The sequence below is a fragment of the Rhinopithecus bieti genome, unplaced genomic scaffold, assembly GCF_001698545.2.
Source record: "Rhinopithecus bieti isolate Rb0 unplaced genomic scaffold, ASM169854v2 scaffold_59, whole genome shotgun sequence".
NCBI classification, from domain to species: domain Eukaryota; kingdom Metazoa; phylum Chordata; class Mammalia; order Primates; family Cercopithecidae; genus Rhinopithecus; species Rhinopithecus bieti.
The window spans coordinates 967,876-984,244 of NW_016803115.1; the positions used below are offsets into that span (position 1 = coordinate 967,876).

Below are 16,369 nucleotides of genomic sequence, written 5' to 3' on the forward strand. Positions count from 1 at the left end.
TTTTTTTTTTTTTTTTTTTTAAACACAAGTAAATCACTGGTACTAGTCATCTGTTGGTCATTTTTTAGAGAGAGAAATTTCCTGAAGTAAGTAGGGAAAGTACAAAGAAAGTAAAAGAGCAACATGAAAAAAGTGAAATCAGCTGTGATTTACAAAAGGCATGAGGAGGCCAGGCGCAGTGGCTCACACCTGTCATACCAATGGGAGGCCGAGGCGGGTGGATCACCTGAGGTCAGGAGTTCGAGACCAGCCTGGCCAACCTGTTGATACCCCGTCTCTACTAAAAATACAAAAAATTAGCCGGGCATGGTGGTGGATGCCTATAATCCCAGCTACTTGGGAGGCTGAGGCAGAAGAATCACTTGAACCTGGGAGACGGAGGTTGCAGTGAGCCAATATCGTGCCATTGCACTCCAGCCTAGGCAGCAAGAGTGAAACTCCGACTTAAAAAAAAGGCGGGGGGGCATGAGGAAAAAAGGGTCACATTGAGTGGTATGTGATGATGTGATGGGAGGATCTTTGAAACCTGATGTTCCACAACCAGCCCCAGGTGGCATGATCAGCCTGAGAGAGTAGGAAGCTAGAGGTGTAAAATGAAGAGAACAGTTGCAGTGTGGGTGGCCCAAGTCAAAGGGAATTGACAAATGTGACATGTTCAGGACATTTTAAAAGTGTGTTCATATTTCATGGGATATTTATGAGCATAGACAAGCAAAAATTATTTGTTTGTATATTTTATGAGAAGCAGCAGTCACCCAGGCAAAATCCCAGATTAAAAGGATCCCAAAAGCCTGTTTATCTCATAAGTTAAATACAGTTCATTTGTCATAAGAGCTAGAGAACAGTACCATGGCTTATTAACAATTAACCAGTACCTTAGTGTTATATTATTATATAATAATGTGACAGAACTGAATGATGGGTGAAATTTCAAGTTATACAAGATGGGCTATTTGTTAACATACATGTAGGTTATAAGGACCATCAGGAATCCACAATAATGTGTAGTAATGGGTAACTCAAAGAGTTTGCCAAAATGACCTGAGAATGACCATCAGAGCTCATGCTACATAAACCTGCCCCTGTAGGGACATTCAGGCCCACAGGAGGATCTGCACACAGTGAGCAAGCATTGTACCACACATTTTAAAATGAGGTCTGCCTCTCCTTCTGCTACCTTTTGGTTAATTTATTGAAATAGGAGTATGTGTTTAAAGAGGTTTGAATCAGAATCTTAACTACATGCAGATCTTTATTCCTTTGGACCAATCTTGGGAAACTAGTCACTGTTTGCCTGATACTAATTGTAAGGATTGTGTTGTTGGTAAACATGGGTGAAGGGGGAGTCAGATTAGTGCTTAAATGGAATATTAGATAGCTCTATTCCTTGGTTCACAAGGAAAAAAATTGCTGACAATCCTTTATAAAAGGAATCAACCTAAAGAATAACAGCCTAGTAAATTTTGTTAGGATTTTCCTTTCACGAAATATCAACTTGTAGCTTATACAGAAATTTTGTCTGTTTAAATAGTTTGTTAGCAAGCTTAGAGTATTCTTGAAATTGTCTCTTACAAAGACTATTAAAAAGAGCAGTAAGTCAACTAATATTGTACTGCTGAAGGAAATCAGTCCGGGTGAGATGGCTCCCAGGAGCCACCTCAACGACCATTTCACAGTAAATGATTGTCTAGGAAGCTTAGCAGATAGATAGGTAAATACATTGAATGACAAATGGAAAAGTCACTTCCTATTACTGTCAACAGCTGTGAAGAGTATTCTCAGTACTGAAGACTTTTGGTCCCTCTATAAAATTGCCAACATAATAGAATAGATTTATAAGTGACTTTCTAAGCTAGAGCCTATTTATTTAGCTTTTCCCCAATGAGGATTTCATTACCTGAAGTTTTTCATTTATTGATAGACTAATTTATACATTCAGCTATTTATTGATTGATTTACAGGCACTATTTGTACTAAAAGTGTAGCAATTAGTGTTGGAGACAAAGATTGAAAGGCCCTTTGCTTGTGAACCTTACATTCTAGAGGGAAATAACAAGTACTCAAATTCATAATCATATTCCAGACAGTGATAAGTGCTGTTAGGGTAAGAGAAATGGGGTTTTATGTGGCAGAAGTGGAGAGTGGAGCTATTTTAGGTAAGAGGGTTGGGGAAGACCCCTTGGGAGGCATTAGAGTCTAGAATGATGAAAGAGACAACTATGTAAAAGTATGGAAAAAGAGCTGTGCAGGCAGAGGGAACAGCAAGGGCAGAGGCCCTGAGGCAGCCAAGAAACTAGATTGTATAGCTTCATAGAACAAGATAAAGAAGCTGGATTTTACTCTAGTGTTACAGGAATCCAGCAAATAATCTGGAGCAGGGGAGTGATGTAATCTTCCTTATGTTTAAAAAATATTTGTGATTGCATTGTGGAGAATAGGGGTAGAGGATAATAGAAGGAGCAGTAGAAGGAGCTCAGCTAGGATGCTAGTAATGTCATCTTCATGTGCTTAGGATAGGATGGTGGCAGTGGATGAATGGACTATTTGAAGATATATATTAGAGGATGTATTAATGATCAGGACCTGCCTAAGGGGTGGATTTAACGACTATATTCTAAAACTTACGCCATGTTGATGTCCACGGGGTTAATTTTTAAGTCACGTATTTCTCCAAAGTTAAGAGTTCTTTTTTTTTTTTTGAGATGGAGTCTTTCTCTGTCGCCCAGGCTGGTTTGCAGTGGCCGGATCTCAGCTCCCTGTAAGCTCCGCCTCCCGGGTTCACGCTATTCTCCTGCCTCAGCCTCCGGAGTAGCTGGGACTACAGGCGCCCGCCACCTCGCCCGGCTAGTTTTTTGTGTTTTTTAATAGAGACGGGGTTTCACCGTGTTAGCCAGGATGGTCTCGATCTCCTGACCTCGTGATCCGCCCGTCTCGGCCTCCCAAAGTGCTGGGATTACAGGCTTGAGTCACCGCGCCCGGCCAAGAGTTCTCTAAAAATCTTGTTTTGGACTAAATAGCTGAGTGAGGTTTCAGAAATAAGGAAACAGACCACTAAACAAATTAACAGCAAGAAAAGTCTGCATTTGATGGTTTACATTTGTGCTTCTTTCTGGTTTGTTGGAACACATTTAGCAGTCTGAGACAATTATTTTATTTTGTTTTATTTTCTGAGACAGAGTCTCGCTCTTTTGCCCAGGCTGGAGTGCAGTGGCACAATCTCAGCTCACTACAACCTCTGCCTCCCAGGTTCAAGCAATTCTCGTGCCTTAGCCACCTGAGTAGCTGGGATTACAGGCGCCTGCCACCACGCATGGCTTATTTTTGTATTTTTAGTAGAGACACAGTTTCGCCATGTTGCCCAAGGTGGTCTCAAACTCCTGGCCTCAAGTGATCCACCTGCCTCTGCCTCCCAAAGTGCTCAGATTACAGGCATGAGCCACCGCACCCAGCCTAGTCTGAGACAGTTATTTTCTATGGACAGTGGTTCACAAAATCTCCTTGACAGGCCCTGGTTGAGCCATGTGGGTCAGCCTCTGCAGCCTCCTTCCCTGCCTTGCTGCCTTTCACTCAGTCTACTCCAGTCACACTGCACTTCCTTCTCTCTGCACCAACAAGCCAAGCAAGCTCTGTCCTCTCCCAGCAACTTTGTATGAGCTGTGCCTCTGCCTAAGAACCTTTTCCATTACTTCTTTTGGGCACAGTGCTTGCAGCCTCCAAGCTTTACAGGAGACTGGGAAAAGTCCAAGGGCTGCAAAAATGTGTATCATCTCAAAACTATGACAAGAAACTCACCAAAATAAAATGAATACATTTTAATTAAATGTCTACAAAATACTACATTAGGCTAACTTCATTAATTGCTAAATTTAATATTCATAAAATTTCAAGATGGAAATAATTTTTTGGTCCAATTCCTTAGTATGCTGAGAAATCACAGCCAAAAGTGTATTAAATGCATTACTAGTAGCCAAATGAAATTTAAAGGCAATGTTACAAAATCCGTTTGGGTACTTTTTGCAGCCCAAAATATTTATATTTAATGTGAGACATAGGTGCATTTTAATATGTTTTCTATGAAGTGAGAAATTAAAACTATCAAGATCCTCAAAAGTCTTAAAATGGCTCTGCTTGAGTATGCTCTAAATAAGACACTTGGTTGCACATAGTTGGAAGGAAAAAGAAAGATAATTTCAAAGATTCCTCATGTATTTTCTCTCTCCCCTCCATGCTAAATGTTTTCAGCCAGGGCATCAGACCTGACTACATCAACCAGTGTGTTCTGTTCTAAGAGGGAGTGATGTTCAAGGAAATAGAGGAGACAGAAAAGAACTGAGAGAGACAGGAGTGTGTTGAAAGGGCAAATCCTAATGATAAGTGGTATAAATGTGGATCAGGTTAGGCCAGGCACGGTGGCTTACGCCTGTAATCCCAGCACTTTGGGAGGCTGAGGTGGGCCGATCACTTGAGGTCAAGAGTTCAAGACCAGCCTGGCCAACATGATGAAACCTTATCTCTACTAAAAATACAAAAATTAGCTGGGTGTGGTGGTGCACATCTGTAATCCCAGCTACTCGGGAGGCTGAGGCAGGAGAATCACTTGAACCTAGGAGGCGGAGGTTGCAGTGAGCCGAGATCATGCCCCTGTTACTCCAGCCTGGGCGACAGAGTGAGACTCCATCTCAAAAAAAAAAAAAAAAAAAAAAGGTGGATCATGTGAGTTCTCTTCAACCTAAATTGAATCTGGAGATAATGTGGATGCAACATAAGAAAAACAGGAGTCAGGGAGTTCGTCATAGCCTGAGATCGGAGATGAATTGAAGTTGTGTTAGTCCATTCTCACGTTGCTAATGAAGACATACCTGAGACTGGGCAATTTATAAAGAAAAAGAGGTTTAATGGACTCACAGTTCCACGTGGCTGAGGAGGCCTCACAATCATGGCAGAAGGCAAAAGGCATGTCTTACATGGCGGCAGATGAGAGAAAATGAGAGTCAAGCGAAAGAGGTTTCCCCTTACAAAATCATCAGTTCTCATGAGACTTACTTACTACCATGAGAACAGTATGGGTGAACCCACTCCCATCATTCAGTTATCTCCCACTGGGTCCCTCCCACAACACTTAGGAATTATGGGCACCACAGTGCATGATGAGATTTTGGTGGGGCACAGCCAAACCATATCAGAAGTTGAGGACAGAAACAGGAGAAGCTGGAAACAGCAAAGGCTCTTCTCATCACCCTCATCCCCACATTAGTGGCAGGGAAATATTGCCCCTGACAACTCGTCTACACACACACACACTCTCTCTCTCTCTCTCTCTCTCTCTCTCTCTCTCTCTCTCTCTTACTTTCCTGACAAAAGACTGGCAGGCACCATGAGAGCAGTGAGAATCGGTTCTTCCTTGGGTGCATGGTCTCCTGCAGTCGGCCCCTCTCTGACCTTTGGTCTCCCTTTCTCCCTTATTCTCTGGGGGACACAGCCCACGTTGTGCTTTGCATTGACTCCCCCACCAGTGGGCACCTAGCAGAGGTTTGCTTTTTCATCCACAGATTGCTCCAGCTGATGTGCATTTTCTAAAAAATGCTGTGAGGTGGGCACAATGAAGACTTATCAACAGAAACTTGACAGAAATCTTTGAAACCATGATCTCACCAACAAATTTCTATAAACTTTAAAACTATATATTTGTTAAAGTTTTTGGAATTAGTTGCTGGCATCTGGAAGGTTGGGTAAATTGGCCTAGTTCCACAGGAGACACAGGCGAGTGGCTGGGCTGAAAATGGAATCTGGACTTCAACAGAAGGGGTGTAGGAGCTGCTCTCTGAGGCTTCTGAAAGAATCTCCCATCCCACAGCAGCACCACTGCAAGTCCACATAGCCTGGTTAGAAAGAGGAGACAGCGTTCTTTCGTGGTCATCATGGCCATTGCGTACAGACAACCTGAACCTCACAGTGGACACATTCCCCCCAATTCTATCTCCTATGAAGTTAGCTGATCCTTGAGAGTAAACGGCCACTAAGCACCCAATTTGATGCTGAGTTTTCATTGGATAGCATCTTTCTGTAAATGCTGAATTTTTGTTTGTTTGTTTGTTTGTTTTGTTTTTTGTTTTTTGTTTTTTGTTTTTTGAGACACAGTCTCACTCTGTCACCCAGGCTGGAGTGCAGTGGCATGATCTCGGCTCACTGCAAGCTACGCCTCCTGCATTCATGCCATTCTCCTGCCTCAGCCTCCCGAGTAGCTGGGACTACAGGTGCCCACCACCACGCCTGGCTAATTTTGTCTTTTTGTATTTTTAGTAGAGACTGGGTTTCACCATGTTAGCCAGGATGGTCTTGATCTCCTGACCTCGTGATCTGCCCACCTTGGCCTCCCAAAGTGCTGGGATTACAGATGTAAGCCACTGCGCCCGGCCAATCCAAATACTTAATTAACAGCAGCCAAGAAACTCAACTTATGCTTTTTACTAAAGAGTTTATCTAGCTTAAAGTAAGATTCTAGCCCTGAATTGAAGAACTATGTATAAATTTCCAAACTGAGAGAAAGGGAATGGGAATGAAAAAGCTGAAGAATATACACTGTGAACTTTAAATAGGAAAGGTAAAGATAAGCAAAACAACACAGGTGCTAGGGGCAAAAGTAGAAAAGAGCCTGAAACAGATGCTGAGAAGCACATGTATTCCAAAAGATTTTTGATTCCTGACATAACCCAAAAATCTTATCTAGATAAATAAGAAGTTGTCTATCCACTTAGAAATCCATAAAGACATTTTAAATGAAGTATTGGGTAAATACATGCCAAAATGCATTGGTAGAGAGATTTCAAATTTGTCTGGAGCTGTAGCTTCTGCCTCTTCTAGGCAGAAGGAGAGGCTAGAGACCAGTAACAGGTGATGCTATCAGAGGGAGAGGCCCATGGGAAGGCAAAATCAGTGTTTCCACACATTGAATATCGTAGAATGGGGACCATCATGCAAAACCTGTTCAAATTACAAATGGAAAATTACGACCACAGTAACTTAGAGTGTTATTTTAATTTTCTGCTCTAGTGCTTGATGGATCAAGCAAACAAAAAATAAGTGAGAGGATAGACAAATTAAGAAGGTAATTGTCTTAGTTCATTTGTGTTCCTATAAAGGAATACCCAAGGCTGGGTAATTTGTAAAAAAGAGAGGTTTATTTGGCTCACAGTTCTGCAGACTGTACAAGAAGTACAGTGCCAACATTTGCCTCTGGTAAGGGATTCAGGCTGCTTCCACTCATGGCAGAAGGAGAAGGGGAGCCAGTGGGTACAGAGATGACATGAAGACAAAGGAAGCAGGAGAGAGTCAGAGAGGTATCAGGCTGTTTCTAAGAACCAGCTCTCAGGGAAACTAAGAAAGCAAGAACTCACTCATTACCTCAAGGACAGTACCAAGCCATCATGAAAGATCCACCACCACGGCCCAAACATCTCCCATTAGGCCCCATCTTCGGCATTAGGGAACAAATTTCAAAATGAGATTTGGAGGGACAAACATCCAAACTATAGCAGTAATTAACAGGCAAGATTTAGTTTATGTATGTACATGTATACATGTACATGTATATGCATGTACATATACATGTATATGTATACATATATGTGTATACATGTATATGTGTGTAGCCAATAAACATGAATAGCTTCTAAATTTGTTTAGTAATCAAAAAATGTAGATTAAGAGAGTGTAGGCATAAAGTGGCCAAAATAAAAAGTGTCATCAAAGTTCAGTATTGACAAGTAGTAAGAATTGGCACCTCAGTCATTGTTGATGTTCTTGGTAAATGTAACTTGGTGCAATCTTTTTGGAGGGCAGCTTGACAATAAGTGTCAACTTTTTAAGTGTGCATTTGCTTTAACGAAGCAATCTGCTTTTAGGAATTTAACCCAAAGAAATAATTGGACAAGTGCACAAAGATATACAAGGATGTATATTATAGAAGCATTGCTTATAATAGTAAACAAGTGAAAACCACCTCCCCAAATTTTATAATTGAAGATTGGCTTGATTCATTAAAATCAAAATGTCTCACCATATTTTTTCAATATAGAAAGATGGCAATGAAATGTTGTACAAAGGAGTAAAGCAGATGTACTATGATTTCATAATTTTTTTAAAAAAGAAAAGCAATGTGTGCGTACACATGAGAAAAACTGTCTGGAAGTGTTTTACCAAAAAACTGTACATTTTGTGATCATCTTTAGAAGGTGGAATTGCACATTTTACCTTTTAAAAAATGCTGCTTTTATATTATCAGATTGTTTTTTCCAATAAGTGTACAATTTCTATAATCCACTACAATAATATGGTTATTTGTTTTGAAATGTAATATCATAGAAATAACAAGTGAGTTAAAATGCTGCTTTTAAGCCCATGACATCTACAATTTTATCTAATCTAGTAAACATTTCTTCGGTGGTTACAAGAACATAACCAATAAAAGAATGATATCAGAGAGGCTTAGATTCATTCACCTCTTCTTCAGATGAATAGAACTTCTGAATGGTATCAAAACAAAACAACATTGTATGGCTCTTCTTTTTCTAGAAATGAGCTCTGCAGAGCTGTTTTTTCTGTGGGACGCTTGAAAATAATAGAATGTTGCTTAGGTTTCTAAGAAATGTACATATGGATGCATTCGCTTCTCTTATGGCACATGAATAGTGAGATTTCATCCATACTGACTTATATACTAAACTGCTCTTAAAGAGATGGGCTCCATTGTGAAAAATGGTTCAGTTCCCTAGGTAGCTTGGCTGTTTGACATGAATTTGCTTTTAAAGAACTTTGTGGCTCAAGTATTCTCCCACTTACTTTGGCTATGTGTGTCTGCCTTTCATATAAAAGAGGCTTTTTTCTGGAGATGGGAAAGAGGCTCTGGGAAAATGCAGAAACTGATTTACTTAAGTGAAGATAACCTCAAAACCTTGTCGGTATTCATTACAGCATTTAAGTAACTATAGTTTTGTTAAACTTCCCTACTCCCCCGTTGAGAGACCTCACTCACATGCTCATTTTATTTAACAAACATTCCTTGGGAGCCTTTGAGAGGCAGGATATAGTAGAAAGGACTTCAAAGGAGAACCCAGAAGGCCTAGTTTCTAGCTTTTTAGTACCTGTGTGACCCTGAGACCAGCAACTCAGCTTCTCCATTTTCCTTCTCCATAACACAATGTTAAGGATCCCTGTTGGTCTCCCAGAGGGTCTTGACTCAAAGGTCAAGTGAGATAATCCAGCTGTTAGAAAATCATGATGTCCAAAACAATGTGCTTCTGTGAGTTGTAGGCAAGGTTCTGAGGGCTTTAGGGGCTGCAGAGATGAATAAGATATGATCCCTCCCTGTGGACAGGCTTCTGACCTGATCAAAAACAGATCCTCAGCAATACATGAGATTAAGCAAGGGAGGGTGAAGCAAAGGAGCTGTAGTATGGACTAAGCAGAGAACTATGGAGACTCAAATTCCACTAGGCTCTTATCCATTTGGCCAGTGTCATAGCCTACTAGCCTTCTTGGAGGTGGGAATAAAGAGGGCTAGAAAGATAATCCTGTCCTAAGTGGAGTTATCCCCATTCTCTCATTAAATCTTGCAATTAGATGCAGGAGCTTTATTTTTGAGGCACCCTTGCAAGTCAATATAAATAAAGCTAAGCCTCCTGATTCGCAGTGCCTTCTCTCTCCAGAATTTCTCCCCAAAATGCTGATGTGGGCTGTTCTTTTCTGTTCCTATGACTGTAACAGAAAAGAAGTTCAGCTTCATGTTTGCCTTTATAAATGTATCTTGATTTAGACAAGCAGCGAAGAGGAGCAGTTTTGTAAGTTAAAGAATCAGTCTGTGAAATGCATAGTCTGTGGATCAAAAACAGACTATCACTGCCAGTCTTGAATAAACCAGAAATTTAATCAAGTGGACTAATACTACGAATGGTCTGGAGTTTAAGGTGCTTTTCTGTGTTATTTTGCTTCAGAGTAAGGCATCAGGAAAGATATCATATAGTACCAGGAAGTATGACAGATGTTATCACTTAGAAATGCGTTCAGCTCTAGATTACAACAAACACAACAAGAAAAGACTGACCATGACATAAATGAAAGTAAAGAGGCTTAGCTGTCATTTGTAACAAGCAGTCCTAGAATAGGCAGTCCTGAGCTTGTGAGCACCTTAAGAAGGCCATTGGGGACCCAGGTTCTCTCACTTTTCTGTTCTGCTATCTCAGCAGAGAGGTCTTTATCTAATAATGTTCCATTATTGTCACAAAATGGCTGCTGCCCCCCAGAGAGGAAAGATGACCATAGGAGCAACAGGGAAAAGGATGTGGCAGCCAATTCCATTGATTCCCTTTTAAAACACTTATAATGAAAGCCAAATGCATAAATTCACCTTCCACCTTTTACTTACATCTCATTGGTGAGAACCCATTGCTGGACGCATGCCACCCCTAGACCAATCACTGGATAGTGGCTAAAAGGAAGAGGCTGTGACTGGCAGCTGGATCAGCCCACACCAAAGCATTTGCAATAGGAAATAGGAAACACCAAATAACTCTAGGCGCCTATTCTACCAGTTGAACAGATACAGTTGCTAAGCAAAAAATTTGTTATCATTGTTTAACTGCCTTAATTTCGCTTATTTAACCTATTATTTTACGTAATTTTTATCTTGTTTCTCTCTTGGTGTCTTGGCACCTTTAAAATCTGTTATCAGGTATTCCAAAATAGCTCACAGCGCACACGACTCTCCTCAGCATTGAATACTTCCTCTCTTCAGCCAATTTCATAGTTACATTTGTAATTATGCAAACATTAGATGCAGGCAATATTTGTAAAACACAGCATTTCCTTCTGTTTCTGTATAGAATTGTGAGGACACAAAACCATCTCAGAAGGGAGAAATTTACAAGATGCTGATGGTAAAAATAATCTTGAGTTATTTCAGAAATGGTCAGGTGGGGAAATACTGTTCATGGCATAAGTGAGAAAGCATTGTTGGCTCTGTCATTTGCAGACCCTTCAGCCCATGTACTACCAGGCACTATTAGGCTTTCTCCCCAGATGCCCAGGAAACTGGTGTATCTTTAAAGCAAACAATTGAAGCCTAGTTGGCTGCCTCTAATTATCTTCCTCGTAAAGGATACTAGAGAGACATTTCACCCTTGAAGCTAAAAGCAATGCCTGTTTCTTTCAGAAATAAGAATTTGGGATTTCTTTTGCCTACTTAAAAGACCCTAGGAGTAATATAGGCAAGTGTATGCCTCTATGGCTTACTACTATTTTTATTCTGTGTTGATTTCTTTTATTTTTTCCAATATTGCTAAAAATTGCATTCTACAGCTTGATATTTTCCAGATTGCATCCTGTGGATCCAAACACATAACAGCAATCATGGTTTTATATTTTTAACATCAGAGTATCATTGCATAGTAACTGAAAGTTAGTGATTTGTAAATTCACTATAAACAAAACAAAAATAAAAGAATTACTCCAAAATGCAGTATTTTTTCTCTCCCAATCTTAGAGTAATAGGAAGATAAAGATATAGTGTATTGGTTAAGAAGCTTTACAATCAGGCAAAGCTGATTTCTCATTGAGTATCCCATTTGCTAGCCCCATTTTCTCCTCTGTTAAAAAGAAATAATTATTCCTACTAAACAGAGTGACTGGAAGATGAAACTAAGGAAAGTAATGTGGGTATTGTGTCTTAGGACATGGCCTAGATTGCACAAATGGTAGACATCTTTAACAACAATGATAAGCAAGTTGTGGCATTTGCTATCTCTTAACTGGATTTGCAAGACTAGCAGTATTGAATATAATGCTTCCCTTTCTTTTATTGACCATTCAACTAAAGCAGAGAATGGGGCTTTTCCATTTCTTTCCTCTCTTCATTGTCCAATTGCAAAACCTTAGTTTTAAAACTGTTAGTTAAACAGTAATTATTCTGTTGGGGAAAGCTGCTTGTATTTTATAACCTTGAGTTTAAGTCCATGGTAATCCTCTATGTGGACAATATTCTGTCATTAAATAACATCTTAATCTCTGCAAGAAGCAAGTCAGAATAGTTATCCTTATTTGGCTGATTTAGCAAAAGGTAATTAAGAAAATGTATTAAATATCTCAGCGATTTCACAGAGTATTGCCTTAGCCTTTTTGTCCACATCAGCTATGCCTTCTGACTAACAGGTTTACTGTTGACTAACAGATTTACTAACAATGGTACTGAAACTGCTTCAGAATAGCAGAAACAAGTACTATGATAGACAAACCTTAGTGCGATTGACCCTGGTAATATTTACATTGACTCATGTAACTACAATATAATGTGTCTATATTTTAATCTTCTCTGATAGATTACAAACTCCTGAGTAGTTTTCTCTTAAAAATTAATTTGCCTGCCTTCAAACAGTTTGCAATTATGTAGTTCTCAATTGGGACCCAGTAAGATGTGAATTTTACTTATTTGAGACACAACCATTAAAACTATATTATGATGTTTTCAGTACTTAACCCATGAGTATTAAAGGCCATTTGAAAAATAAGGAAAACAAAAGAAAATTATAAATCGCAAATTTCCTGCCACCAAACACAGCTACCAAAAACATTCTGGTGAATTTCCTTCATGCATAATTTTATGGCTTTTTAAGACTTATTTCATCATATACATTTTAATATGATTGTATTATCTATAAATATTTGAAAGATGGATAATGTTCTTTCAAGTGCTCTACCATTTTACTTAGGCCTTCCATTTTGACATTGACATTGTTACCAATTACTATTAGCAGTAATCCTGTAATACTTTTCATATTTTATAAAACTGTCTCTAAATTTAAAATTATTTTCTCAGGATAGATTTCAAGAAGTGAGATTAATGAGTCAAAAGGTTTAGACTTGCCAGGCGCGGTGGCTCATGCCTGTAATCCCAGCACTTTGGGAGGCTGAGGTGGGCGGATCACGAGGTCAAGAGATTGAGACCATCCTGGCTAACAGGGGGAAACCCCGTCTCTACTAAAAATACAAAAAATTAGCTGGCCGTGGTGGCGGGCACCTGTATTCCCAGCTACTGGGGAGGCTGAGGCAGGAGAATGGCATGAACCCAGGAGGCGGAGCTTGCAGAGAGCCAAGATCACACCGCTGCACTCCAGCCTGGGCTGCAGAGCGAGACTCCATCTCAAAAAAAAAAAAAAAAAGGTTTATACTCATGAGCAATATATGAGTGGGTACCCAATTTTAGGTACATTTGAAAACTACAGATATTAACTTTTTAAAAAAGTTTCATCTTTGAAAGCTTGTTTCCAATTGCATTTATTAGATTTACTGAAATCCATTCTAGAATTTGGCAAGGTTTAGATAAGTAAAATGAAATTATTTTGATATATAGTGTGAAGTGAAGAGTTTAATTTTTCTCTAATACGTTGTGTTTAGAATTTTCTGATTTCCATCTCTGTCTCTTTCAGTTTTACGGGAGATTCTAAACTTGCCTCAAGTATGCGCTATGTGGAAACACAGTCAATGCAGATAGGAGCATTCTATATGATTCAGTTCAGTTTGGTGATGGGATGTGGCCAGAAATATACCCCACACATGGACAACCAGGTGAAGCTGGAGTACTCAACCAACCATGGCCTTACCTGGCACCTCGTCCAAGAAGTAAGTCTAGTTTCCCTAAACCTTATGACAGGTAACCTTCTGCCTTTTACCTAGCAAGCCAAAAAAAAAAAAAAAAAAATTGCAGTTCTAGACGTTTAGGTTTGGTTGAAAAGAAACAGTGTTATTTAATATTTGTAACTTAGAATTAACATAAAGTCAGCAAAGAATTACAAAAATGCCACATTCTTCACGACAGATATTAAAGAGTAATTGGAAATAATAAAAAAAAAAAGAAAATAACTTCCAAAACTGGCTACCCTCAAATGATGTTTTCAGTATTATTTTCTCTAAGCCTCTTTCTTTATAAATGTGTCCCTTTCTTTTTTCCCTGTAAGTTGTCTTTATCTGTCTCTACCTGTAGATAGACCATATTAAGATTGTGGTATCTCTTGTCTTTAGAAAAAAAGAAGAAATATATGTATCTTGGAATAAAATTCATATATATCTTAGCAATCTGCCATTGCAATAAATGAATAAATATCATAATGAATAAACTAATTTTTACCAAATCCCAATGTTATGATAACAGGCCTAAAAACAGCATCCTAATCCATGTCTGTTTGTACGTGCGAGTATTGGGAAATATTCAATTTCATTATGCACCTCATTTGAAATTATTACTTAAATAATTTTAAGACTTTCTATGAAGTTTTAGCTTCATGGAAAGAAAAATCATGGATTGTTTCCATATCACAAATAGTTAAGATTATGACATTAGATTTCTCTAAGGTCTTTTTCACTTACAGTGGGTGAGTAGACATATTTCATCTGAGGAAAACAGAAGCTGGATTTGATTTGTGCCTAACTTTCTTTCAGGAATGTCTTCCAAGTATGCCAAGTTGTCAGGAATTTACATCGGCAAGTATTTACCATGCCAGTGAGTTCACACAGTGGAGAAGAGTCATAGTGCTTCTTCCACAGAAAACTTGGTGAGATGACATCTTTAGATATGGCTGTCACTTTAACTTTGACTATCCCTTTTGATTCAATTCTATCTCTATTGATTCAAGTATGACTTGAATATGAAGGCAAGTTAAGCACAATGGCAAGATGTTTATTCTTTTTATTTCATTATCAAAAGACCAAAACCTTTCTTTTCTATGAATGATATTTGAAAAAGAGAGCTAATGACAATAGGAAAATGTGGTTTCCAAACTGTCCTAGCCTTCTCTGACCTTCCTACTTGCCCCCAGCGTTTTCCTTTTATGGGAGAACTCAATGAGTCGGTTACTTTCGGTTTGACGTAGAGAAAGGAATATAGGAATCTAGAAGTTCGAGTAATTTGGATTGCAAAGCTGTTTTCTCATTGCAAAGCCTTACTTTTGTGTATCAAAAGCTTAATATACACCCTTTCTCTATTCATGTTTTTTCAGTAGCACTAAATATTATCCCCCAGGAAACAGAGGCCTCACTCAGTAAACTAGGAAGAAAGTTAAACATTTGATAGTGTGAAAGAAAAAAGCACAATAGTTTTTTCCCAAATATTACACTGTTTTGTGTTAGATTGATCACTCAAAAAATATAATATTTGAGGAAAAAATTAAACAATTTAACTCACCCAAAGAAAAAGCCTTACACTAGAAATTAGAAGGCCTGAATTCTCAGTATAGCTCTACCAATGATTAATTAATCACATGATCTTAACCATTCACAACTTCAAGGTCAGGTCCCTGCAAGTACAATGAAAAGGTTTAATTACATGATCTTACAGGTCCCCCCAGTCCTGTAGTTCTAAGATTCTGTAATTTGTGCACAAGAAAAAGAATAAAAGAGGCAAGTATTATATTATTCTGTAGTATCTGACTAACAATCACTCTTTTGTAAAAAGAAAATTACTAAATAAACCCTATCAGATTACTTTATATAAAAGTTAGACTCTACACGAAAACAATTGGTTAGATACCAACCTAGAGTTATTTTTACGCCTTTAGTTGAAGATTGAATTCCTGCATTATGTAAAATGCCTTTTGAATATTTTGAAGGATGCATTATTATGTCAGTTGGAATAAAATGCTTAAATTTTGATTTCCACAGATTTTTCTGTTTCCAACTGTGAGCCATTTCCTAGATACTCTACTAATGCTTTGTATAACAAGTTACTACTTTCTCTAGCATTCTACTTTTCTGTGTCTGCTGCTGGGAATATAATCAAGACTTTTATCTAATTTCAATGGTATTCCAAGCATGTATGTCAAATTTATGCAAAACAACACTTCAAACAATTGAAATACTGGTCATACTCAAAGCAGAGCTACTGAGGGTTATTTTTTTCACTATTTTACAATTAAGTATATTTCCCTCATATAAAAATTGTTGTTTTTTACTCATTGACATGTGAAGCACACTTTCAAAATTATGATGGTAAGATAATATTGATAGTGTATTTTTTTTTTTTTTTTTTTGAGACAGAGTCTTGCTCTGTCACCCAGGCTGGAGTGCAGTGGCAGGACCTTGGCTCATTGCAGCCTTCACTTCCTGGGTTCAAATGATTCTCCTGGCCGGGCTCGGTGGCTCAAGCCTGTAATCCCAGCACTTTGGGAGGCCGAGACGGGCGGAGCACGAGGTCAGGAGATCGAGACCATCCTGGCTAATACGGTGAAACCCCGTCTCTACTAAAAATTACAAAAAAACTAGCCGGGCGAGGTGGCGGGCGCCTGTAGTCCCAGCTACTCGGGAGGCTGAGGCAGGAGAATGGCGTAAA

General features: G+C 38.9%; 1 protein-coding gene across 1 annotated transcript in view; it reads left to right on the plus strand.

Moving 5' to 3' along the window:
- The window catches only part of RELN (reelin), a 529,597-nt gene that overhangs the window by 363,172 nt on the left and 150,056 nt on the right, over window positions 1-16,369 (plus strand). Inside the window, exons 21-22 of the mRNA XM_017851861.1 lie at window positions 13,476-13,668; window positions 14,485-14,597. Of these exons, the coding sequence (XP_017707350.1) occupies window positions 13,476-13,668; window positions 14,485-14,597 (306 nt within the window). The remainder of the gene's footprint in view (window positions 1-13,475; window positions 13,669-14,484; window positions 14,598-16,369) is intronic.